This window comes from Peromyscus californicus, unplaced genomic scaffold (assembly GCF_007827085.1).
Source record: "Peromyscus californicus insignis strain IS unplaced genomic scaffold, ASM782708v3 Scaffold_19__1_contigs__length_69161282, whole genome shotgun sequence".
Lineage (NCBI taxonomy): Eukaryota > Metazoa > Chordata > Mammalia > Rodentia > Cricetidae > Peromyscus > Peromyscus californicus.
Window position 1 is genome coordinate 9,824,943 of NW_026294491.1, and position 25,021 is coordinate 9,849,963.

The 25,021-nt window shown below is 50.4% G+C and overlaps 2 protein-coding genes across 3 annotated transcripts in view; both read left to right on the forward strand.

Moving 5' to 3' along the window:
* The first annotated feature begins 2,948 nt into the window (after nucleotides 1–2,948).
* LOC128114524 (protein BEX4-like) lies at nucleotides 2,949–3,308 on the forward strand. The gene has a single exon (XM_052744594.1). It carries the CDS (start codon nucleotides 2,949–2,951, stop codon nucleotides 3,306–3,308), a length of 360 nt encoding a protein of 119 aa, XP_052600554.1.
* Nucleotides 3,309–4,417: 1,109 nt separating this feature from the next.
* Slx9 (SLX9 ribosome biogenesis factor) overlaps nucleotides 4,418–25,021 on the forward strand; it is a 33,200-nt gene continuing 12,596 nt past the window's right edge. The window contains exons 1-3 of one of the 2 annotated variants that reach the window (XM_052744592.1): nucleotides 4,418–4,694; nucleotides 8,186–8,294; nucleotides 19,641–19,709. In XM_052744592.1, the coding sequence (XP_052600552.1) occupies nucleotides 4,557–4,694; nucleotides 8,186–8,294; nucleotides 19,641–19,709 (316 nt within the window). In that variant the 5' untranslated portion in view covers nucleotides 4,418–4,556. Of the gene's footprint in view, nucleotides 4,695–4,751; nucleotides 5,361–8,185; nucleotides 8,295–19,640; nucleotides 19,710–25,021 lie in introns of those variants that run through there. The other variant, XM_052744591.1, reaches the window with a different exon arrangement.

Genomic DNA, 25,021 nt, shown 5'->3' on the forward strand with positions numbered 1-25,021 from the left:
CGTCACTTCCCATGTCTTTGAATACACTGGTATTATCTCTGAACCCATCCCCTGCCCACCCACACCTTTCATCACTGAAAGGTCCAACCCAATTCCCCCCCTACTTTCATGTGTTTTCCTTCATCCCTCTGGGTAGTGTTAGGCAGGAAGTTATCTCTGAGAGGGACTGACCAACGAGCCCACCTGTAATTGGAGGTGAAGTTTTTCTGTCCTGACCACCCGGTCCCAAATAAACACATAAAAGCTTATATTAATTACAAAATGCTCTGCCATTAGCTCAGGCTTATTACTAACTAACTCTTACATTTAAATTAACTCATTTCTATTAATCTATGTATTGCCATGTGGTCTGTGGCTTTACTGGTCCTCTGGCATCTTGCTTCTTGGGAGACTCACTCAAGTCTTCCTCGACTCCATCCTTTTTCAACCCAGTCCTCAGTTTGATTGCCCCCCCCCACACTTCCTGCCTGGCTTTTGGCCAATCAGTGTTTCAGTAAACCAATTTGAGTGACAAATCTTTACAGTGTACAAGAGGATTATTCCACAGCACCCCCTGAAATAGGGTATAAAGAACAGTAGTGATCTGGGTGTGGTGGTACATGCCTTTAATATCAGCATTTAGGAGGCAGAGACAGGTGGATCTCTGAGTTCAAGGCCAGCCTGGTGTTAGGATCCTGCCCTCACTCTTGCACATGGGCAGCTTGGGGTCTTGCGTCTTACATCATCAAGGGACGTTGGTGTGGTCACACATTCTGCTCCTTAAAAAAGCCGGACGCGGACCCCACCTTCTCTCTCTGTTCCTTGCTCAGCTCCCCCCTACCCCCCATCTTTCTGTCTTTCCAGGCCTGGCTCCTTTTTTTCCGTCCCCCACCCTTTCCCAACACCTGGTCCATATAGTGTGCTCTAGGGCTACATAGAGAGACTGTCCTTAAAAAAAAAAAAAAACAAGTAAACAAAATGGTGGTAGTGGTGGCTGGGCCAGTTTAGGGCTCAGAAACAGAATAAGGGCAATGGCAGTGTTGACTGGTTGTCAAAATCTAAAGACAGCAGCAGTGGTGGCCGTAGTTGACTCTGAGTGGGCACCCAGACCCTGGAGGAGCCAGCCGGGGTTGCTTGAAGGATTGCCACATTGTAGTTCTGGGTTATAGGGTCCAAGAAATGTCAACTTTTTAGCTGACTCTTTACTTTTCAATCTGTTTAGGATAACTGTGTATTCGTTTTATAGTAAGTAAGGGGGTTATTATAAACCAACTTTACTAAGTACTCAAGCCCTGTCAACCAGCTTTACCTACTCAGCAGGCTGACTCAATGGAAAGAGAGAGGGTTGAAAGGATGAGATCAGTTCTAAAATTGACCCCTGAGGGCAAGGGCATCAGGGCTGTCTGCTGAGGAGACTCTCAGGTCTCCTGTGTCCTCAGCACTCAGCACTTTATTGAAATTGTGACATGGGTCTTTCCCCTGATTCACTTCCTCTGAACCACCCTGGGTGCCACTGCATGGTTTCCCACAGGACAGGCAGGGACACACACCCTGGTCCAGCTGCCAGCCCTTGTTCCCCTGGAGTGTAGACGTGTGCGGGACTGCCTGAGTCTCAGGAGCCAAGTGTGAGGGAAGGATGTTCACTGCAGGAACATCTCAGCTATGGAGGTAATAAACCCAGCCATCAACAAAGCCAGAAGTTAATGGTCATTAGGGCAGAAGTACCACCTGCCCGAAGGTCCTCTCTATGGCCATGGCACCAGGCTCCCTCCTAATTAGCCTGGGCCCACAGAATCAGTGGCATCAATCCACCAGTGGGAGGTAACAGTATGGCACAAGGACACCCAAGCCCGCCCTTTCTCAGCTCTCTGAGCACCACACTTCAGGGGGACTGCTGGGAAGGAGCTCTGTGTCCTTTACAGGTTGAACAAAGTCGGTGGTGGGACTTAGTCCTTGGTACTCAGCAAGCCCTCCCTCCCCAGGATGGTGTGAAGGAGAAGGGACCACTTCCCTGCCCCATCGCCTAGAGCAGCTGGCCAAGCCCGCAGGATCTGAGCTAGGCTCAGGACTCTGCATTGCAAGTTCAGTCACAGAAAGGTCCTGGGCCTCAGAAGTGCTGGGTGTTTCTGTGCTAGCCCTGGGCTTGGGTGTGCTTGCTTGCTCTTCCCGTGGCGAACATCCTCTTGGGCCACAGGCCTCTTTTCTGCCCAGCCCTGAGAATCTATGAGCTCCAGCTACAAGCTGCCAGCAGGGCCTCCCTCTTGCTTTACCCGCAGTTCTCTAGCACCCTATCCTATCCCACCCCCTCATTGTAGAAACAGGGAAACTGAGGCTTGGGAAGCTCAGGCCTTGACCAAGTCACCTGAGGCAAAAGTAGACCCAGCGAACCTGGCCACCTCCCTGGGAGGCTCAAGGGGGCCCTTCTCCCTGAGGCCAGCCAGGCAGAGGTGACTTGGATTCAGGCAGGGGGGCTGAGGATGGACTGGGGCCTGACCTGGCCCAGGGCTACTCCGGGGATTGCCGCTGGCTAGGCAGCTGTGTGACCCAGGCCAGGTGCTATGGTACGGTGTTCCCCCAGCAGCCATACCAGTGGCCGTGCCTGCAGGCGGCGGTTCACACCCACACCCAGCCTCCAGGCTTAAAAGATAGTAGGGTGAACCTGGAGCTTGGTCCTGGTACAGGCCTGAAGAGCGGAGCTAGACAGAGACAACAGTCCAGTCCTTTCGACTCCGAAACCCAGTTTGGCAGGAGCCAGGCCAGCGGGACACGCGCTCTCTCAAGCGACAGGAAAAGGAGTAGAGGCGTCCAAAGAATTAACTAGCGACTCGCTCCAGCCCGCCATCCCTGGCTGAGGCTCCTGTTCGTGGTGGCGCAGAGCGCGCGGGGGCCCCGGCAGCGCGGAGAGCAGGAGCGCACCCGGTGGTGAGCATTGCCCAGAGTGGGAGAAGGCGAGGATAGGCCCAGGAGTAATGGCGTCCAAAGAGCAACAAGCCATAAAAGATCTCGCAGTGCAGAATGAAGAAAAAGAAAACAAAAAAGGGAAGGCCTCCAAGCAAAGTGAAGAAGAATCCCACCAGCTGGAAGAAGTTGAAAACACGAAGCCTGGGGAAAATGTCAGAAGGGGACGAGTCAGGCGACTTGTGCCTGATTTTCGATGGGCCACACCAAATAGACATGTTGATCACAATGAAGGGGGAGAGGGTGTTGGGAAATTTGTAGGGCAGGTGATGGAAGGCAAGAAAAAGACTAGGGAGCAACAGATGAGGCCTTACGGGCGTTTCCAGACACCAGAACCCGACAATCACTATGACCTTTGCCTCATACCTTAAAAACTGAAGGTTTTCTCTGAGCTCATAAAGTGGCTGCTCTTTTACAAGCTTGTATTTAGTGAAGCACTTTTTCTGTAAACTTTTGGTGTTTCCACTTAACAGTTTCTACTTAAAGATTGTTTTACTGTTGCATTCAATTCTAAGCATTCCTATCAGTATGGCAGTTTAATCCATTTTTTTTTTTTTTTTTTGGTTTTTTGGTTTTTCGAGACAGGGTTTCTCTGTGTAGCTTTGCGCCTGTCCTGGAACTCACTTGGTAGCCCAGGCTGGCCTCGAACTCACAGAGATCCGCCTGGCTCTGCCTCCCGAGTGCTGGGATTAAAGGCGTGCGCCACCACCGCCCGGCCAGTTTAATCCATTTTAGAAAGAAATTTTTTCATGATTTGAAATTAATAAAGCAATTTAAAAGGCAAAAAAAAAAAAAAAAAAAAAATTAACTACTGCCCCCTTGTAGTGTTGTGCACTCCTTGGGACAAGAGCCCTAAGCAGCTCATGCTCCACGGCGGCACCTGGGGCCCGATGGACAGACAGCCCAGGACGCCCTCTACCGTAGAAGAAAGGGAAAGGGCGAAAGCCACAACCCGGGCTGCGCCTGGGTCCAGCTTTCCTGTGTGGCCCCAACCATAGCCCGCTTTTGTTACAGGTGTCATTTAGGTGAACAGTGGGACTCAGCTCTCACTCTTGCCCTGCTTTCCCTACGCAATACTGTGCTGGGTGCACAGGGGCTGCTGGGGGCGGAGCCGACTGTGCAGGAAGGGAGGAAGAGGCCGCCGAGTCATTTGCCGCTTGGCTCCCATTGAAGTGGACGAGTAAAGCCCCAACTCCCAGGACCTGTTTTGAGGACGAAACGCAATACTGCACAAATAGAAACCTGCAGAAGTCATACAGGCCACTTGGCCAAGGCCCGGGCGTGAACCTGTCTCCCTACTCGGCCCCAGGCTCGCCCCATAGAAACACGCCGTTTCTCGTAATATGCACCCGAGGCTTCGGTCGCTTTTATTTCCCTGGCTTTTTGCAAGACCAAGGGTCCTATAGCAGCCACGTCGGCGCCCTTCTGACGTGCGAGCGGCAGCACTGGGACGTAAGCACCGTGACCGCCCACAGAGGACGCGAGGCACTTCCGGGAACCGGCCGAACGAACGCAGAAGGCGTCTGGTTCCGCCCCCGCAGTGAGCACTTCCGGGAGGCGTTCCCGCTAGTGCTAGGCGTTTCCGCGGCGCTGAGACCCGGTGGAGACCTCCACTGAAGATGGGCAAAGTGAGGACGCTGCGGGCACGTGTGCACCAGGCGGCCGTGAGGCCCGGCGGGGAGGCTGCACCCCGTCCTGTGCCCCGCGTCCTGGAGCCGGCTCCCCCACAGGCCCCGGCGGGCGGAGCGGGGGCAAAGGTGAGGTGCAGAGCGTGGGTCGGGCCCGGGCCAGGTCTCCGCAGAGCAGGGGCCCTGCGTGGCTGGGGTCTCCGCAGAGCAGGAGCCCTGCGTGGCTGGGGTCTCCGCAGAGCAGGGGCCGGGCTTCCACCCGGCCGGGATGCCGCCTGCACTGTGTGGGTTCTGGCCGCTCTAGTTAGGGTCTTGACCCGATCCCACCTTTAGCCGTTGTGCCTTCATCGTGTGCCCTCCCGGTTGAAGTGTGGGGCTCCGGAAGCTCTCCATCTGCTGGAGGAGAGTATCCCACCACGTTCTGGAAGTGCCGCGGGATGCTCGCTAGCTCTTTAAAATCGCACCGGGCTTTGAGTAAAAGAGAGGAGGTTCCTGAAGTTAGGTGACCTGAAAAGAAGCGCTGTTCTCTTTACAGTCATCCATGGCCTCATCCACCCATGCCTGCAGCCAGGATCTCTGCTGTGGACCGTCTGTGTGACTAGAGGGAGATTGTAATCTCCTGTGTTGGGTTCTTTCACTCAACATGATATGGTCAGAGTTCGTCAGCGTTGCGCAATATATCCACATGTTCTTTGCCCCGGACTCCTCCTTCAGCTGCCTCGGCAATGTTTTCTGGTTTGCATAGGAGGAGCAGAGGGAACATCGTTGGACCACTGGGCCAGTGACTTCGCATCAGTAAAATGCTAAAAGCATGTTTGTCATGCATTTACTGTGTGCTGTGTGTCACACACCTGTAAAGCTGACACAATCTCATTTGTGATTGTGACAGATGAGTTTTTTTTTAATCCTTTATTTTATGCATGTGTTTTGAGTGCATGTATGCATATAGCACATGCGTGTCTGGTGCTGTTAGAAGCTGGAGAGGGCGTGTGTGAATCCCCTGGAACTAGAGTGTTCCACCATGGGTGTGCTGGGAACCAAAGATAGGTCCTCTGCAAGTACAGCAAATGTTCTTAATCACTGAGCCATCCTTTTCTTTAGCCCCCAACTGAGATTTCTTTCTCTTTCTTTTCTTTTTTTTTCTTCTTCTTCTTCTTCTTTTTTTTTTTTTTTTTTTCTGACAGGGTCTCTCTGTAGTTCTGGCTGCCTTGGAACTCGCTATGTAGACCAGGCTGGCCTTGAACTCACAAGAGAATCAGTCTGCCTCTGCCCCCTAACCCAATGCTGGAGTTAAAGACATGCACCACCATGCCCAGCTAAATATGATTTCCTTCCTTCCTTCCTTTTTCTTTCTTTTCTTTCTTTTCTTTTCTTTCTTTCTTTCTTTCTTTCTTTCTTTCTTCTTCCTCTCCTCCTCCTCCCTCCTCCTCCTCCTCCTCCTCCTTCTCCTAAGTGCTGGCATTATAAGCATATGCTACCATGTCTGGCTTAGTATTTTATTATTTAACTAATTAATTTATCCTTATTTATTTATCTATCTATTTATTTCTTTTCAAGACAAGATTTCTCTGTGTAACAGTCCTGGCTTTCCTGGAACTAGCTCTGTAGACCAGGCTGGCCTCAAACTCACAGAGATCAGCCTGCCCCTGCCTCCCAAGTTCTGGGATTAAAGGCATTTGTCACCACTGGCTGGCAATGTTTTATTATTTTTAATGCTGTTGCAAATGGACATTTTTCCTGAATTTTGGGGACAGAGTATTCACCACTACTGTATAGAAACACTGTTGAGTTGGGGACAGAGTATTCATCACTAGTGTACAGAAGTACTGTTGAGTTGGGGACAGAATATTCATCACTAGTGTACAGAAGTACTGTTGAATTGGGGACAGAATATTCATCACTAGTGTACAGAAGTACTGTTGAGTTGGGGACAGAATATTCATCACTAGTGTACAGAAGTACTGTTGAGTTGGGGACAGAGTATTCATCACTAGTGTACAGAAGTACTGTTGAGTTGGGGACAGAGTATTCATCACTAGTGTACAGAAGTACTGTTGAGTTGGGGACAGAGTATTCATCACTAGTGTACAGAAGTACTGTTGAGTTGGGGGCAGAGTATTCATCACTAGTGTACAGAAGTACCGTTGTATTTTTCATATTGACATTTCTTCTTCCAGAGTTTATTATTATTATTTTGTAGGAAACAGGTTAATATTGTAGCAATCATTGATACTTTTTGATTGGATATCTTGTTTATTTTTTAAGTTAGTGTGTTGTTTTTCTGTTCTAGGAGTTGAACGTAGGTAATTGTTTTACCGATGACCTGTGTCTACCATTGCTCTGTAACACGAATTGCTAAACAGTTTTATTAATAAAAAAAAAAAACCTGGAGCCAGATATTGGGGTGGAAACTGAGAGATCAGAGGAATAGAACAAGTCAAGCCACAAGTTCTTACTGCTAGGAAATCCTCAGCCTAAGAGAGAGCTACTTCCCGTATACTCACGCCTTTATACCCTTCTGTGCCCTGCCATCTTACTTCCTCTCTCCTTCCAGCTATATCACTTCCTCTTTCCTTCCAGTTCTATCACTTCCTGTCTGTACAGACCTCCAGGCCTCTATGGTTAACTAGTGCTGGGATTAAAGGCATGTGCCATCACATCTAGCTCTGTTCCCAGTGTGGCCTTGAACTCACAGAGATCAATCACAATTCACAGGATGAATCTCTGCCTCCCGAGTGCTAGGATTAAAGGGGTGTGCTACCACTGCCTGACCTCTATGTTTAATATAGTGGCTGGCTTTTTCCTCTGATCTCCAGGCAAGCTTTATTTGTTAGAGCACAAATAAAATATCACCATAATTGCTCAGTTGTTGCTTTGGGTTTTCTATTTTATTTGTTTTCATTTTATTTTATTTCATTGTTTTATGTTTTGTTTTGTTTTTGAGACAAGGTTTCACTATAGCTCAGGCAGGCTTGTCACTCTCTGTGCCCAGGCTGTAGCCTACTGTGCCCAGCTTTTATTTGAGTGTGGCTAAACTATTTGAGAATTATTCCCATCTCTCTTTACATCCTCCCGTTGCTGTGCAGCGTCTGATGTCTTAGTTTCTCCATGTTTCTTTTAATTTGGTAACTTGGCTCAAGCTTAAGCCACGTATTGACAGAGATTGTTCTAAGCCCCTTGGCCGGTCAGATCTTTGCCTCACTACTGGAAGGCTATGTGGTTGGTATTCCTGTTTTGACCCTCAGAGGTGGTGGAGGACTTAGAAGCTTCCCTGTGCTCATTCCTGGGAGGGCTTATGCATACAGTTGCAGTGATGCCCTTCCACAGAGCTGCTCCTGGATCTACATGTATTTGCATGGAGGCCATGCTCAGTCCCTGTGCTAGCAGAGCTCCACTCTACTTTCTAGGAGACCCAGCTGCTCTGATTGCTCCAAGTCTGATCGAGGCAGGAAGGAGCATCCTAGGTACAGGCCTGATCTGGGAATAGGGACACGGCTACTTTCCCAGGGCCTCCCTGGCTGAGAAGTAGAGATTTTTGTCTTGGTATCTTGTCACTATGTGACTCTGAAACTAAAGGTCAACTTGATGTTGTCCTCTCTCTTCTCTTGTTGGGACTGCAGGACTGGACATTGGTTCACAATGACATCTTTGCCAGGACAAAGATAGACCCTAGTGCCTTGGTGCAGAGGCTGGAGCTGGACCAGAAGAGTGTGGTGTCCCTAAAGAGAGGTGAGTTCCTGCCTTTGGAGAGGTGAGAGGACAGCCTGACTGTTGCCTGTGGGCTGGCCTGTGCTTTTAAAAAGATGTTAGGCCAGATGTGGTGTCGAATACTGTTAATCCCAGCATTTGAGAGGCAGAGGCAGGCAGATCTCTGTGCATTCCAAGCCAACGTGGTCTACATACTGAGTTCCAGGACAGACAGGGCTATGTAGAAAAACCCAGTCTCAAAACAAAACAAAAAGAGACGTTACTTTTATGGAAAAGAATTTAAAATATACCAAAGTAGAAAGAAGTTCCATGTGCCAAATGCCTGCCCTTGGTTCTTATTCACTGAGTACTTTTGAAGTGAGTACCAGAGTGCTTGGCATTTCATTCATAAATTCTTCAGCATGCATCCCTAAACACTCTTGCAGTAGAGAAACTTCCTACCAAATTGATGCTATGCCTGTACATTGACAGGGAGGCAGAAAACAGGTGGGCTTTGGCCTGCCAGGTAGTCAGCCCTAATTGTTACTGCTGACGAGTATTGTGACCAAAGACATTCTTTTTTTCCCCAAGATAGGGTTTCTCTGCATAGACCTGGCTGTCTTGGAACCCGTGTCTAGCCCCACTGTTTGGCCTGGACACACCTACCAACTCCATTCTACCGCCAGAACACACACTGCTTCTTTAAAGTGACATCTCTCGACACTTGGTGGCTTTTGGATATGCATACCCTTGATGGCCTAGGCAGTTTCATGGGTGTTCTTAAAGTGAACACAAAGATTTGAACCTCTTGATTTGCATGATTTTGTAGGGTTTTCTTGGTTAAGAAAGTAGAGAACCATCTTCACAGGTCACTTTAGGCCGCTCACAGAAAGAGGAGACATTTCACATTCTTAACTGTCAGTCCTGGTATATAAAATGGTGACAGACTCACCTCATAGAGACTGAGGTTACTATGTCCAGAAAGGTTCAGGCATTCAGCAAACACTGGTTCCTTGCTCCTTATTCCCAAGGCGGGCCCAGCTAGACAACTCCAGAGGAGTTGGTATATCCTTCGGGACAGTAGGATGCTCTTTGGCTTCAGCTGAGCCGTGGGCCCCTTCCTGCCAGCTGGACCCTGCAGAACTTGGTGGCCACCTTGCAATGGCAGTGCCTCCTCCAGCCTTGTCTTGTCCTTTTCCTGCTAACATTTCTGTCAAGCCTTGTTGTTGGGATGGTCCTGGGGCCGCCTGTCACCCTCATACCTGCCTCCACTTGGTAGCAATGCTTTCTCAAAAGGATTAACTTAACAATTAATTAGAATTTGAAAACTGTAGCTGATTGAGTCCTTCAGATAATGATGTCTTAAAAATCTGTATACCCGCCAGGTGGTGGTGGCACACGCCTTTAATCCCAGTGCTCTCGAGGCAGAGGCAGGCGGATATCTGTGAGTTTGAGTCAGCCTGGTCTACAGAGCGAGTTCCAGGACAGCCAGGGATACACAGAGAAACCTTGTCTAAAGAAAAAATAAAACCTTAAATAAGGGATGAATCACATCTGAGTTCTCACTTTCTAGAGTGGCCATTGGCCTCCTTAATTGTACGTATTTCCCATGTCTGCCCCTTTGAGAGGGTCATAGGGTCTAGAGTTTTAGTCTGAGGCAGAGATGGGTTTTAGGGTTATGGGAGGGCCCCTCAGCCTGGATCATGTATAGCTTTGGCCAGAGAGTAGCCTTGGTTCTCGGTGCCCATGATTCTTGCCTCTGTGCATGTGTTTGGGGCAGAGGATGTCCTAGAAGAAGGTGCTCCGGAATGAAGAACTCATCCAGTCTACACCAGCCTTAGTCCCTGGAGACCAAGGGTGGTCTCTGAGGCACCTCTCGGGACGCTCCTTTGCAGTTTCCATGGTGTCTGTGTGTGTCACCTATCCTCTAATCAGCCCCGCCTTCTTGGGGACCCCTCTGACTGGCTGTGTCTCTCTCCAATTACATATCTGTCCTCAGTTAACTTTAGGCTAGACATAGGTGACTGTTAGACCTCACAGAGTCCTTGGGAATCAGGGCAGACTTGGCTCTTTCTCTGCCCTGTGGCACTAAAGATCAGCAGCAGCTTGTTGGACACAGCAATGCCTGCAGATCCTTTGGGGACAGCCCCGTGTGTGTAGGGAGGGACTTGTGTTTGGAAAACCCCAGTCCTTTATCTCATTCCCACCTGGCCTTTAAAGCTTGAGTCTCCCGGAGTTCCAGGTCTGCATCTCAGATCCCTCTCCCATGATTCTTCTGGTTGCCTGGTACCTTTTGTGTTCTTGGTACTGGCCACTTCTGTTCCTGCTGAGCCAGGCAGGTGGAGGGGGCCCTAACTTGTGTCCAAGTGGGCATGGATCATGGAGGGAGCTGAGTCCATGACTCAGTCTCCTGCTGTGTTCTGCCTGTCTTGGTCCTGAAACTGTGACTGGGGCAATGCAGGAGTGAGGAAAGGACAGACACACACCCGGGAGAGCTGGGGTAGGGAGGCCTCGGGCGGGCTGTGCTTGCTCTGATGGAGGGCACCTAGGCCATCTGGAAACTCAGGGATGTCTTATGGTTTCTATTGCTGTGATGAAACACCATGTCCAAACAACTTGGGGAGGAAAGGGTTTATTTGGCTTACAAATCGCAGTCCATTGAGGGAAGCCAAGCAGGAACTCACACAGGGCAGGATCCTGGAGGCAGGAGCTAATGCAGAGGCCGTGGAGGCTGCTGCTTACTGGCTTATCCTCATGGCTTGCTCAGTCTGCTCTCTTATAGAACCCCAGACCACCAGCCCAGGGATGGCACCACCCACAATGGGCTGGGCTGTTCCCTGTCAATCACTAATTAAGAAAATGCTCTATAGGCTTGCCTACAGCCCGATCTTATGGAGGCATTTTCTCATTGAGGCTCCCTCTTCTCTGATGACTCTGGCTTGTGTCAAGCACCAAACTAGCTAGCACAGGGGTCTCTGTAGGGACGCAGTCTCAATTGCAGTCATCTGGGAGGAGGAAGCTGTAGTTGGTAGTGTTTGCACACTGGTCAATGGTAAACACTGTGCTTGGACCAGAGGAAGGCTTTGCCGTTTCCGTATGTCTGAGGCCTTGGGGTCCTTGACATGGCTGTGCCTATGTCAGCAATACACTTCACTCCGGACCTCATCTGCCCCCACAGTCTGCCCTGTGACCTGTTGGTTTCAGAGGTACAAGCAATGCCTGTAGGTACTTTTCTGTCTGTGTCATGGCAACACCTGCCCCATGCCTCATCCTTGCCCAGGACCGTGTCAGAAATAATTCCACTGGACTGGTCTACTCTGATGACTGGTCTAGCGAATAACCTAACTGTCATCATAGAGCCTTTGTCCAGTGACTGATGGAGGCAGAGGCAGAGATCCACGGCCAGGCACCAGGCTGAGCTCCGGGAATCCAACCGATGAGAGAGAGGAGAGATTCTGCAGACGGGGGACGTCGAGATCATGATGGGAAGACATGCAGAGATGACCGGCCACACTAGTGGAAGCCCATGAACTATATAGACTAGTGGCTGTGAAGCCCCATGGGACTGGACTAGGCCCTCTGGATACAGAAGATGGTTGTTTGGCTCAAACTGTTTGCGGGGCACCCAGGCAGGAGGATCGGGATCTGTCCCTGGTGCATGGGCTTTTGGGAATCCGGTGCCTGTGGTGTGACACCTTGTGTAGCCTTGGTACAGTGGGAAGGGGCTTGGACCAGACTAGGCTAAGTGTGCCGGGCTCTGCTGACTCCCCATGGGAGACTTTAATTTGGGGGATGTGGGGATGTGGGGTGGCTTGGGAGGGAGGGCTGAGGGGTGGGAGGAGGGAGGAGGAGGTGGGATCTGTGGGTGGTATGTAGAGTGAGTAGAAAATTTCTTAATAAAGAAAAATGGAAAAAAAAATTCCACACTTCAGGTCCAGGAGCTGAGGTGGATACAGCTGGTATGGACCTAAGGAGGATAGACAGTTGCCATGATCCCCGTGTGCACACACAGGCTGTCCTACCACATTCAGGCTTGTAGCCCCAGGAGGTGGTAGCACCTTTGTCTCTGTGCATGCTTTGTTAATGTCTCTATTGATACCTCGAGCCAGCTCCCTTCCTGCTCCCCTGAGCTTGCTTTCCTGTGGCAGGAAGGGTCTCTACCTCCTGGGAGGTGCTGGGCTCTGCAGCTGTGCTGTGGGGCTCCTAACTTAGGTATCTTCACCTCCTGCCCTGGGAGGAGGGGTGAGACTGGTCCAGAGATCTCCCCTAACCCCAGCAATAAACCCAGTTTTGTCCTGTGGGCTAGAGGGTCTTCCCTGTGGGGTCCTGAACCCCCATGTGAGGTAGTTTATGACTCCCCTGCCTGCTCTTTTGGCAGGGGTTGGAGGAGTTGTGGCAGATACTAGTGAGCACCCTTCCTCCTGCCCCATCCTGCACATGGTGTGTTACCTGGTCTGTAGTCAGTTTGAGCTGCTACAGTGAGCCTGAGCATGGCACTGCCTAGCAGATGGTCATGGTATGCTGTCTGGCATCTGCCTTTATTGACCTTGGGCATGAAGCTAAAAAAGGGTGTTGTGCTGTATGGAGGAGACAGTCCACAAGCATATTTTTGGATTTTATTTCCAGTTCTCTGTCCCTGCACGAGATTGCAGAAAATAAGCTCAATCCATTTCCAGACTGTCTTCTGGACTCTAGCTCCAAGAGGTGGGCAGGATGAGGCAGGTCCTGCAGAGGAGAGCCAGGGTGGGGCTGGGACTCCTAGAAGGAAGGCTGTGAGGAGTGTGTGAACAGTACTGTCAGTGGCCCTTGGTCAGCATGCTGCTGGATGCAGAGGCCACCAGGAGCTGTGGGGCAAACAGGTCATTAGGAGCCCTAGGCTGTGTGAAGTGCCTGCAGCTGTGCTACAGGAAACCCACATGGTCACACATGCACACACATGGTCTTCTCAGGCATCGTGACAGGCTCCAGGGCGCAGGTGGCTGTACCTTTTTAGACCCTCAACCTCCCCTAGGTTGAGCCGAATGAGCAGGTGAGTGAATGTGACTTTGCAGGGTGCCAGTCCTTTGTGTACTCACATTCTGGTCAGCAGAGGGCAGCAAAGCTTCATTCCCTTCTTAGGTCCTGGAGTAGTGGACCCGCCGGAAGCCAGTTCCTGTGTATACAGAACCCTAAGAGGATGAGAGTTCCTTTAGGAATTTGTTTAATAGAGGGCTGTGAAGTCAGGGCTGTGACAGAGCCCATAGGACACACTCCCCACTGTTTCTACTCAGCTCCCAGGCTTAACATGAGCACATACCAGTGAGTTATGGGAACGAGCTCTACCCGCAAGTCACAGCACGAGCTGACCTTGCCTCAGCATGAGCTGACCTTGCCTGCAGTGTCGTGTGAGTGCTGGCTGCCGGGCTGGGGAGAGCAGGGGGGCAGGCACTTGCTTCTGAAAGTACTCCCTGTGGGCTGCTAGGCTGACATTGGTGCACACATCTTGTTGAGCTACCAAATCAGGACTGGCAGATATGGCCCAGTGACTGTTTCTGTGTGTCCCTTCCAATGACGTTCCTTGAGTCCTCTGTTACCTAGTTGTGGAGTGTGATGTGCAGATGTTTGTGTGAGCCAGCAGGGAGCCAACTAGGGCTAGGTTCTGGGCTACCCACTGCCACTTCCCTCCTGCAGCTTTGGTTTATATGGTGCCAGGACCTATCAGATTATCTTTTCAGAGCCTGAGCATAGAAGCTGGCCTACGTTGGTAACAAAGCAAGGCTGCACCTATGATAGTGACTGGAACTTGTTCCAAATAGCGTGACAGACCACACTTTCATCAGACTGAAGGTGCCTGTTGGGTTTGAGGCCTTATAACTAGTTTAAGCATACATTAGCAGGACATGTAGTAGAAGGTGGGTGTGGGCTCACCGGACAACCTCACTGCCTGTGTGTTTCCTGTGCTCTGTGGTGGACCATGTTGAGTGCCCACCTCTGCCCAGTAGGGATTGCCCATTTGTGATGATGTTGAAACTCAGGACTCTTGAGGGGCCTGTATCCCTAGGCCCAAGGAATCAGGATCTGTTGTATAGGGATCTTGGGGTACTGGCATGCTCAGTCTTGAGAGACAAGGGAGGATAGTTGGACATGGCCCCTCCACCCTGTTCTGCTGGAGGCCTGGCTCTCTAAGTATGGAGCCAGCCTTGTGGACTGTTGCTGCCCTGTGGCAGAGACTTGACCATCAGGGCTCAGCCTCTACCTGGAGTTGTATGAAAAGTAAGTCATAACCAAGAAATATCAAGAGAGACACCTGGTCCTGCCTTGAGGTGACCTGCTGAACCTGGTCCTGTGCATGTGGGGTGCTGTTTCTAAGCCCAGTACTGTGGACCAAGTGGCCGGGGCTGTTTTGGGTTCTCAGCATATTCCTGCTGTTTGCGCAGCTTGACCAGCGGTGCTCCGCTGAGGCTTTCTGCTCCTCACTCCCGTCTCCCATCAGCAGCTAGGCTAGAGGGCAGCTGTAGGTTTTGAGATAAACCTTCAGGGTGGACAAGAAGTAGAAAGGCTTGAGTGTGCTGTGTGCAGATGTCACCCTGTGCTCAGCAGCTCCTGTCCCATTACTGGGCTCTGCCTGTGATCTGGCTGCCTCCCTGTGGATTCACTTGCCCTGTGTATTTCCCAAACTCCACACCGAGATGGCATCTTTTTAGGGCCTTGACAGCCCCAGTGACTTCGTGGCCCATTGCTGCCCAGATGCCTCCTTGAGCCACTGCCTCTCCACAGTCAGGAAGCAGAGGGTCATGAATGCCTTGTTCAATCCCTTTCTCCTTTCTGCAGTCCAGGCCTCCAGCCCATGGAACAGTACTGCCTGTATTTAGGGTAGTTCTTCCCGTCTCAGTTAGTCTCATTTAGATGATCCCTTACAAATAGCCATGATACCCAGCCCTTCCTCCTTTTTAAAATTTCATTTAATTTATTATTACTATTCTGTGTGTACAGTGTGTGTGTGTGTGTGTGTGTGTGTGTATGCGCACATGTGCAAGCACATGGGCCACCTCATGTGTTTGGAGGTCATACGACCACTTGAGGGAGTTGACTGTTGCTGTCTACTGTGGGATCCAGGGTTTGAACTCAGATGGTCAGCTTGGTCAGACTTGCAGAGCAAGCACGTTTGCCGCCTGAGCTATCCAGCCACTTCCTTTTTAAGCAAACAAACAAAATGTTAAAGTCTCACTCTAGTCCACACTGACCTTGAACTCACGGCAGTCTTCTTGCCTCAGCCTCTCCAGTGTGCTTATCTCAGCTGTTTGGTCGCAGTAATAAAAAGCTGACCATTGCGGAGTACTTGCCCCTCTCCCTGGGTGCTATGGGTACTGAGCAGCCCAGGAGCACCAGGTGGCGACACCTCCGTCTCTCATGCTCTGAAGATACTGGTATGGAGCTGATGTTACTGCTGCTCTGGCCCTTCCTGCCTGTCTGGTCCTGCTTTCAGCCTGGCCAGTGGTGATTGGTTTAGGTCTCAACTGTGTTGCAAGTTTCATTCTAGACATTTTGCTCATCCTCGAGGGGTCACGGTTCTGCAGTTGGGCCCAGCCTGCTCTGTAATCCTGGCACCTATTCCAAGTTCCGGTCCTCTGGTAAAGAAGCTGGGGTGGGGGTGTTGTGATGTCCTGCTCCAGTATGGCTGTCACTACTGTCACTCCTCAGAAATGCTTGCTGGGCCCTGTCTCCTTCCTTCATAGTGTGAGGGCTACAGCTCACACTGTGACAAGTGGTGGTCAAGGAGAAGCCTGGAAGCAGCCACATTTCAAAGCCCAGTTGTCCCGGCCCAGCCAGGGCTGAGCTGCTGTTTCTGTCACAGTGGCTCCCGGATAGCTCCCCGTTAGGGCAGCAGCCACAGCTCATTCTGTTTTACTCTAACCAGCATGGCCCTGACATCACACACATCCCCTTGTCCTCATCATGGAGGCTGCCCATATGTGTCTGGTTGCTGCCTATTTCTGGGCCTGTCTTTGTGCCCACAGGGAGTAACCATTAGGCTGTGCAGAGTCCAATGAAGCAAGGGTGAACATCAGTGCCAAGTGCCGCGGGACCCCAGGGCTGTGTCAGGGCTTCAGCTTCTGCATGACCTCAGCATTCCAAACCCTTTGCATCCGCAAGAACAGCCTGTTCGCTTCTGTTTCTCTGGAGCCATGGAGGGCTAAGAGGGTCACATTCTAGCTAGCATTCTCGGTAGCCTGCTCCAACATCCTTCGTTCTGTGTGGTGCTAGGCATGTTACTGCTTGGGCCAGTCTCCACTGACCTTGGGTGTTATTTTTTGCTTTGGAGTAACTGCAGAATTACAGAAAGTTGAAAGAATCATCTAGAGAGAATTACTTCCGGCCCCCTGGGATGTCTTACCATTGAGCATATTGTCCCTCTCTCTTGGTGCTGTCTTGGCTGGGCTAGACCCATTTTTCTTACAAGCTTCCCTGCACCCCAGATAACCCCCAAGCCCTACCCTAGCCTGACATCCCACATTTAGGCCTTGTCACCTCCCTTGTGGTTTGACATTGCACCTACATGTGGCAGCTGTATGGTGCTAGGGCACACTGAAGTCAGTGTAGTGCATTGGATGCTCCATCCGACCAATGGGAGGAGCTGTTACGGAGCCCTGGGCCCCCTTACCCCCATCCCCCTCCATCGCCCCATCTCAGACCAAGGTTTGCAATCCCAGCCCTTCCTTCTGGTGGAAGATGAGTAATTAGGGGTGGAGAGCAGGAGGGCAGCTCAGCTCCAGGCTGGAAGCACGGACACAAGACTCCAGCAGTCTGGCTGTAACTGGGAAGGAACTGAGTCACCAGCTGCTGAGGGTTTGTGCCTGATCCCCCAACAAAGGCTGGAATAGCTTAACAGGATCTCCAGCTTCTCGAGACAGGACTTGCCTCCTGTTTATCCTTAAACATGGCAGGTTCTCTATTGTACTGTCCAGGAACATCCACATGCTTAAGATGCAGGAGACTGTGTTTCCTTCTCTTGTTCTTAGGAGCATGTGTCTGTGGCTAAAACCATGTCATCTCTGGGAAAGTCAGTTAAGGCCAAGGACACGGACCATCATTGTGTTGAGACCAGTGAACTCCCCGCCCCCCCCCCAGGCCTGGTGTTTCCATCAAGTGGGTTCCAGGTTTATTTCATAGACTTACACATCCTACCAAGAGGCCATGCCACCGAGTTTCCTGAGGATGTGGGCCTCTGGAAGCTCGGTAACCAGTGAAGCGTTTTTTTTTTTGCCTTGTAATGACTGGGTTCCATGCTCAGTCCTACTTATTCGCTATAGGCAGGAGGTGCTACACTGGCTGGGCGGTGACCCTCGCTGGCTACAGCTGTCCCTACGAGTGGGCTGTGATTACTCTCAGAGAAGAAGCCCTGCTGGCATTGTCCAGGCTCCTCAGACCAGCCCCTCCGTGTTCTCAGTGCTTTCTGCTTACACAGCCTGTTTGTCTGTTTTCCACAATCAGCCAACTTCTGGTAATTGGCACAGATCTAACTGATGTTTTCACAGAGCATACAATGGTGAGCCATGGTTTCTCCTTTGAAAAAAATGGGGTCATGTCATCTGGTTCCTGGTAGAGATATAGCCAGTGTTCTTAAATGTCCCCAGGCAAGTGAACATTCGGCCATAGAGAGGCCCTCTGCCTGCAGCGGTGACTAGCAGGGACTGGGGACTTCTGCAAGTCCTCTGCCTGACTGGTTGCTCTTCATCATTTCTGAGAAGATGGCCTTGTCTGGCGGTACCACAGATCCAGTGGCTTAAATGTGTGTTGTCTTAGTGGTTTTGGAGGCTAGAACTGTGAAACGCAGTTGTGACAGGGAGGGCTTGGTTCTGCTGGTCCTCCGTGGCTGGCAGATGGTGTCTTCTCTCTGTGTGGCCTTCTCTTTGAGTGCACCTGTCTCGTGGACCTTATAAGAATACCAGTCAGTAAGATCAGAGCCATGACCTCGTTTGTAAAGGGGACCTCATGTTCCCTAAATCATTTCTGTAAAGAGGACCTCATTTTATTTAAACTACCTTTGTGTGTGGCCCCTGTGCCTTTAAAAAACGATTTTGTTTTTGTTGTATTTGTATTAGTACTTAGCCTGTGTGTATGTAAGTACACCATGTGTATGTAGTGTCTGCGGAGGTCAGAAGAGGGTGTCAGATCTAAAACTGGAGTTACAAATGGTTGTGAACTGCCCTGTGGGTGCTGAGAACTGAACCCGGCTTCTTTCTCTGCGAGAACAGCAAACGTTCTTAACCTGTGAGCCACCTCCCGAGCCCCAAGACCTGCGTCTTGGTTCTGTTTCCTGTAGCTGTGCTAAAACCCGACAGCAGCAACCTAGGGGAGGAGTGGTTTCTTTGGCTCACAGTTCCAGGTTCCAGTCCCATCAATCTGGGGACAGAAAGGCAACAGGAACTCCAGCAGCTGCTCACTTTATACCTGCAGTCAGGAGCAGAGAGCATGCATCAATGCAGGCCTGCAGTGCTGAGCTTGCCCTCTGCTTTTCGTTCCGTCCAGCGCTTAGCCCATGCAGTGGTGCCACCCGTATTCAAGGTGGACCCTCCCGCCCCAGTCCAATGAAGAAATCCCTTCTAGGCCAACATAATCTAGACGATTTCTCATTGAGATTACCTTCCCGTCATGTCCGGTTGACATGCAGAACTAACCATCACTCCCTGTCTCCAAAGACAGCAATATTACTTTTCCTTTTGGAAAAATGTTTTAAGACAAGGTCTTACTTTGTAGCTGAAATTTACATTCTAGCCCAGGCTGGCCTCAAATTCATGGCAGTTCTCCTCCCTCAGCCTCCTGAGTGCTAGGATTATAACAGGCATGAGTCTCCATGCCTGGCTGCCTGGCATTCTATTCTGAAGAACCAAGAGTTAGCGCTGCAGCGCATGGTTTTGGAATACAGTTCAGCCCTTACAGTAGGGGTGTGCCAACACCCCATAGAGGGTTATCTGAGGCCAGGAGCACAAGAAAGAGAGGACATAACTCGGCAGATGAAGCTGCCGCGGTAAAGATAGGGTGGAGAGCCAGAGATGAGAGGCTGTAGGCTGGTGTTCAGTGATGGGAGCTCTCCTGGGGACTTTGTTCTCAGGCTTTGTGTTCTAATGCTGTCAAGCAAGGTGGAGGTATGTCATGGCCAGGACCTGGGGATGGCGCCGGGGCAACCTCACATTACCCCGAGTACACTGGGGGCCCAGCCGAGCTTGGAGACCAACCCAGGGACCCCCTGCTGTGTGGAGCCTTGAGGCTGAGGTTTCAGGATTGTTCATCACCTGAGCAGTCACAGCCTGCCTCGTCCCTGGCCTTAGTCTCTGCAGGGGTGGAGGGACCGGGGCTGAACAGATACTGTCTGACCTCACTACTCACTCATGTGTTCTCTCTCCTCAGGTACAGAGCCAAAGACCATTTTGCCCAAGAAGGAAAAACTGAGGCTTCGCCATGAGCGATGGCTACAGAGTAAGTTCATGTCCTTATCTTGTGAGTTAGCCACACTTGTCTCATCTCATTCAGACCCCTGTGCCACATGGCTGGACTGTAGGATGCTGGTCCTGTTCTTGTCCTCACAGGCCCTGATGGGATCCAGGAGGAGCTCACTGGGAAGCATTAGAGGCAGCACTTAGTGGCTGGCTTCACTTGGCCACATAGAGGGGGTCAGCAACAGGACAGAGAACATGAGGTAGTTTGTCCCCAGAGTGGGCGTAGGCCGGTGTGAGCCTCCTGCAGCCCCCTTGCTTCCTCTTCAAGAAAACCATCCTGAGAGCTGTTCTCTGTCCCTTTGGGTCCAGAGTCTGTTTGGGGCTCCATGATGAAAGCTTTAGCTACAGAGGTGACTCCACAGAGCTCAGGCCTGTCTGCAGATCTTTCCGGGTCTGCCTGAGGTTGGCTGGTGGTGTTTTGTGATGGTCTTCTACTGCCCAGGCTAGCTTAGCTCCCTGGGTAGCCAAGCCTGGCCCTGAACTCCTGATCTCTGTGCCCCTGTCCCGCAGCTGTGGGGGTCAGGCAGCCCTCCTGGCATGGCTGAGGTTGCCTTTGGTCTTGGTCCCCAGTCAGGCGTCTGGAGCAGATGGGGCAGCTCTTCCTCGCTCCCCTCCTGCCCTTGGTAGTTGGTTTTTTCCATAATGCTGATTATGTGCGACTTTTCCTAAGTGCTTTCTTGTGTTTACTTGAAAATTGCATAGATTGCTTTGTAATTTTTTTTTTTTCCTTAGCTGCTATCTTCTTAGTGTGATTCTGCCAACCTTGGGAGTTAATTTGGAACATTTTCATCTTTATGTTCTTGCATGTTTAAGTATGATTTACCTTATTTTTTTCTTGAAAACTCTAAATAAAAGGGTGTTTTTTGGAAGCAATATTTATAGAAATTGGTCAGTTTCCTCAATGATTACTACTTTTATATTTTGTTACTTTTGGGATGTTATTTTTAAAGAAATTGGCTGCTCTCTTTACTTTCTCACAATTCCTAGCAATTGTGGTGTGTTCTCTGTGGAGCAGAAAACACCAAAGCTTCAGCTGTGGGACCTGACCATGTCTGAGGTGTCGTTCTTTGATGTGAGACTTTGTTTCCGGTTGAATCGATTGAGTCAATTTTAATTGCTCATGATTTCTCCTAAAACAGTCTAATCTCATCGTATCTCAGACATTATTAGCAAAAGGCTGTGTGTTGCTTCTTCCCTCCCTCTGTCCCCTCCATCCCACCCTCCTCCAGTACTACGGATTGAACCTAGGGTCTTTCTCATGCTGGACAAGTGTTCCGCCACTGAGCTGCATCTCCAGCCCTGCTTTCTCATTAGAGACCTTTTTATGTGCATGAGTGTTTGGCCCACATGCCTGCAGAGGTCAAAAGAAGGCATCAGGTCTCTTGTAACTAGGATTATAACCAGTTGTGGGCCACATGGTGGTTGCTGGGAACTGAACCTGGGTCCTCAGGAAGAGCTGTTGACTGCTGACTTTGTCTTGTTATTTTTATCTGTGTTCTGCTATTTCTGGTTAGATTCCTTAAGAAGCTTCACCTCTCTAGTCCAAGAATCCTGGCTGTGAATTCCTAGTCCTGCTGTCGTCTTCTTGAACTGGTAGCTTCTGTCTGACTCCTAGCCTCCGAGTACAGCGTTAGCTGCGTCTTCAGTTAGCACTGTACTGCTCTATCTCACAGCCATTCATTGGTTCATCCCTGTCCACCCATCAGCATCTTAGTGCGTTTCAAAGCAAGTTGGGGGCATTTGTATACTTCCCACAAATAGGTTGGCTAGCATTTGGCTTGTCTGTGATCTTCTCTGTTCTCTTGTGAAGAGCGTGTGCCTAGCACAACAGTGACTTCTGACAGCTGCGTCTGCCACCTGACTGTCCAGGGTGAGGTGCTGTGGCCAGCGTGTCTGTGGTTGGGTTTGCAGTTATCTCCTGGGAGTGCATGCACACAGGCCGTACTCGGCCTTCCTGCAGGCTGCGCTGCTGGCAGCAATGGCCAACCCATGGCTGAGAGGCATCACACTCCTGTTCACCATTGCTGCCCCGTCCCCTATTGATGGGTATCTGCCTTTCCATCTTGTCTGGGGTGAATAAGGCTGTGAGCATTTGTTCCAGTCTTTCTGTGGACATGTTTTTATTCCTCTTATGTAAATACTTAGGAATGGAATGTTGGGTCATAGGGCAGGTGTATGTTTAGTTTTATAAGCAACTGCCAGACATTCTTCTGAAGCAGTAGTTCATGTGCGCCCCTCCAGGAGCATGAGAGTTGTAGTGGCCACACAGTCGTGCTCACCGGTGGTGTGTGTTTCTCCAGTCATGTATCTGGTGACATGGGCTAACATCTCATGGACGGCTGGTCTTTGTTCTGTGGAAGAGTGCTGTCATGTATGTCCATCTCCTTTGCGGTTCATCTTCAGTGAGGTTCAGTTTTCTCAAGCTGCTCTGTGTTTTATTACTGAGCTTGGGGACTGTGTGTGTGTGCCGGGGACCTGCTGGCCCTGGTCTGCTGTGTGTGCTGGGGACCTGCTGGCCCTGATCAGCTCTGTGTTCTGGGGACCTGCTGGCCCTGGTGGTCTGCTGTGCTAGGAACCTGTTAACCCTGATCAACTCTGTGTTCTGGGGACCTACTGGTCCTGGTCAGCTGTGTATGTGTGCTGTATTCTTGCAGACTGTCTTGCACATTCATTTTCTTAACCTTTTTTTTTGACAGGGTTTCTCTGTAGCCTTGGCTGTCCTGGAGCTCACTCTGTAGACCAAGCTGGCTTTGAACTCAGAGATCTGCCTTCCTCTGCCTCCCAGGTGCCAGAATTAAAGGCGTGTGCCACCACTGCCCAGCCTTTTTTTTTTTTTTTTTTTTTTTTTTTTTTAACTGCAGGAGTTTAATTGAAAAAAAAAATCAAACCCATATTTCTTTTTCCATATGGTTATAGTGTGTTTTGTTTAAGAAAGCCTTGCCTAGGTTGATCTCTTTGAGTTTGAGGTCAGCCTGGACTACATAGTGAGTTCCAGGACAGCCAGAGCGATATAATAGACTTTGTCTCAAAAACAAACAAAATCCCCCAAAGAGCACCTAATCCGGAGTCACAAAGATGTTCCCTTCTGAAAGTGCCAGAGCGGCTAGTCCTTAGGTGTGTCCACCTTGAAGTGGCGTCTGTCTGCTGTGAGTTGGTGGGTAGGCCTGCCACAGTTGGGTACAGACTGTTTTCCTCTTTGGATTGTCCCTTTGAAAGTCACGTGCTGTGCTGTGGCCTGTGGTCTCAGTAGTTTCAGCAGGTGAACGGTCACACAAGGCCTCCTCTGCTCCTTGGTCTCTGGTGCAGACTGTTTTCCTCTTTGGAATGTCCCTTTGAAAGTCACGTGCTGTGCTGTGGCCTGGGATCTCAGTAGTTTCAGCAGGTGAATGGTCACACAAGGCCTCCTCTGCTCCTTGGTCTTCAGATGCTCTGGTGTTTCTGGGTCTCAGCACGTGCATTTAATTTTACTGTTACTTTTTCATTTTCCTGAAAGACAACAACCAAAGCTTGGAGGGATTATGACTGGGGTTGTGTTGAGTCTGTAGGTCAGCTTCAGGAGGGTTTGCCACCAATACCGAATCAAGTCCAGGAACATGCCAAGTTTTCTTAATTTCCATGATCAGTGTTGTAAATGTTCTCTCTCTCTCTCTCTCTCTCTCTCTCTCTCTCTCTCTCTCTCTCTCCTCTGTGTGTGTGTGTGTGTGTGTGTGTGTGTGTGTGTGTGTGTGTGTGTGTGTGTGTGTTTTGTGTTTTGGACAAACTTCTCCAAGTTGTAAAAGTACAAGTGATTTTTTTTTTTTTTTTTTTTAATAACAACCTTACATCTGTGATCTTGCTAAGGTCATGTCTTAGTCTGGCAGCTACCCTGGATTCTCTGGGACCTTTAGCGGTATCTGTCATTGCTGTCACTGTGAGGGACTGTCCCAAGCTTTCCCTTTGCCCTGTCCCTTGCTCCTTTTTGCTCCACTCTGCCTATTGACTTAACCCTGCCAGTGCCAGATCCCTGAGGAATGGTCTCCCTCCCTAGAGCGGTGTGTTCTGAACATGATGGCCCTTGAAAGTCTGTGGACCGGTCAGGTGTGCTCCAGACTCCTTTCACACCACCCACAGCTCGACTCGCCCCATGCAGCGTCTCTACACTTGATGTGCCCGTCTGATGTTTGGTAGCTCAGAAGCTGCGCCTCACGGCTGTGATTCCTTCCCTGGATTCCGGCGGTGCTTCGGGGCTTTACCATGTTTTGACTTTTGGTGCTTCTCTACTTACTTAGAGTCTCAAGTAATTCATCCTCCGGTGCAGGAGCGAGGGGCAGCGGCCGGTGTGGCCACTCCTCTGTCTTGGTCTGTACTCTGCTCTGGACTCCATTCTTGTTTGTTTTGAGGGTTAGTAGACCTGCTTTCTGCTTTCCTGCTTGTTCTGTTGAAATAATGTTTTGTTCACATTGAGATTTCTATGTTTTGGAGACAGGGTCCTGAATATCCTGGACTGTCCTGGAAACCGTGAACTTCTTTTAATCCTCCTGTCTCTGACGTTTGAGGGGTTTGTTTTTGTTTCGTTTGTTTAAGAATAGGATTTAGATTGCTTTCCCAGCTCAGCGTGGTTAAAGTCCTCTTGCACTGTGGGTTAGGGATTGAAGCTGGGCACATCTGCCTTGACCCCCACCCCCCACCCCCTCGCTGTTTCTTCCGCCTCTGTCGCTGCCTCCCTGGTAGCAGTGAGCTGCCAGATGGGAGTGCAGGAGACTGGGGTCCGTCGGCCCCATCTTGTGGAGCTCAGTAGAATGAGGTGTTTACTGTCTTAGATCTGTTTATGGCTTCATTGTAACTTTCACCTCGAGTAGATAGTGAGTTTGACCACATCTCCTCTGGCACATCCAGTGGCCAGGGTTTCCCCTTTTAGCGGGCACTGCCATGGGTCATGGTGGATTACAACAACCTCCAGACCCCAAACTACCCCTGCTCGCCCTGGACCGCCCTGTTTGGGCGTCTCTGGCCTGGAGTTGCTGTGTGTGTCTGGGCTGCATGTCTTCCTGAGCCTTGCTGTCCTTTCTCTGGGTCTGCCAGGTGCGTGTGTGAGAGGGTGGCCCCTAGAGCTGCCAGGGAAGTTCAGTCCCCAGACTTTGGCTCAGGGAAGAGGGGCTGGTCTTGATGAGGTGCTAAGTGAATTGTTTGCTCTGTTCCAGCTAGACTGAAAAAAAAAAAAAAAAAAAAAAAACACCAAAAAGTCCACAGTCTCTTAGGCTGCATTGGGCAGAGGGCTTGGATGGCTGTTTTTGCCTCAGGGTGAAGTGATGG

What these genes read in the sequence shown, in the direction of transcription:
- LOC128114524 (XM_052744594.1), top strand. Translation starts at nt 2,949, where the DNA reads ATGGCGTCCAAAGAGCAACAAGCCATAAAAGATCTCGCAGTGCAGAAT.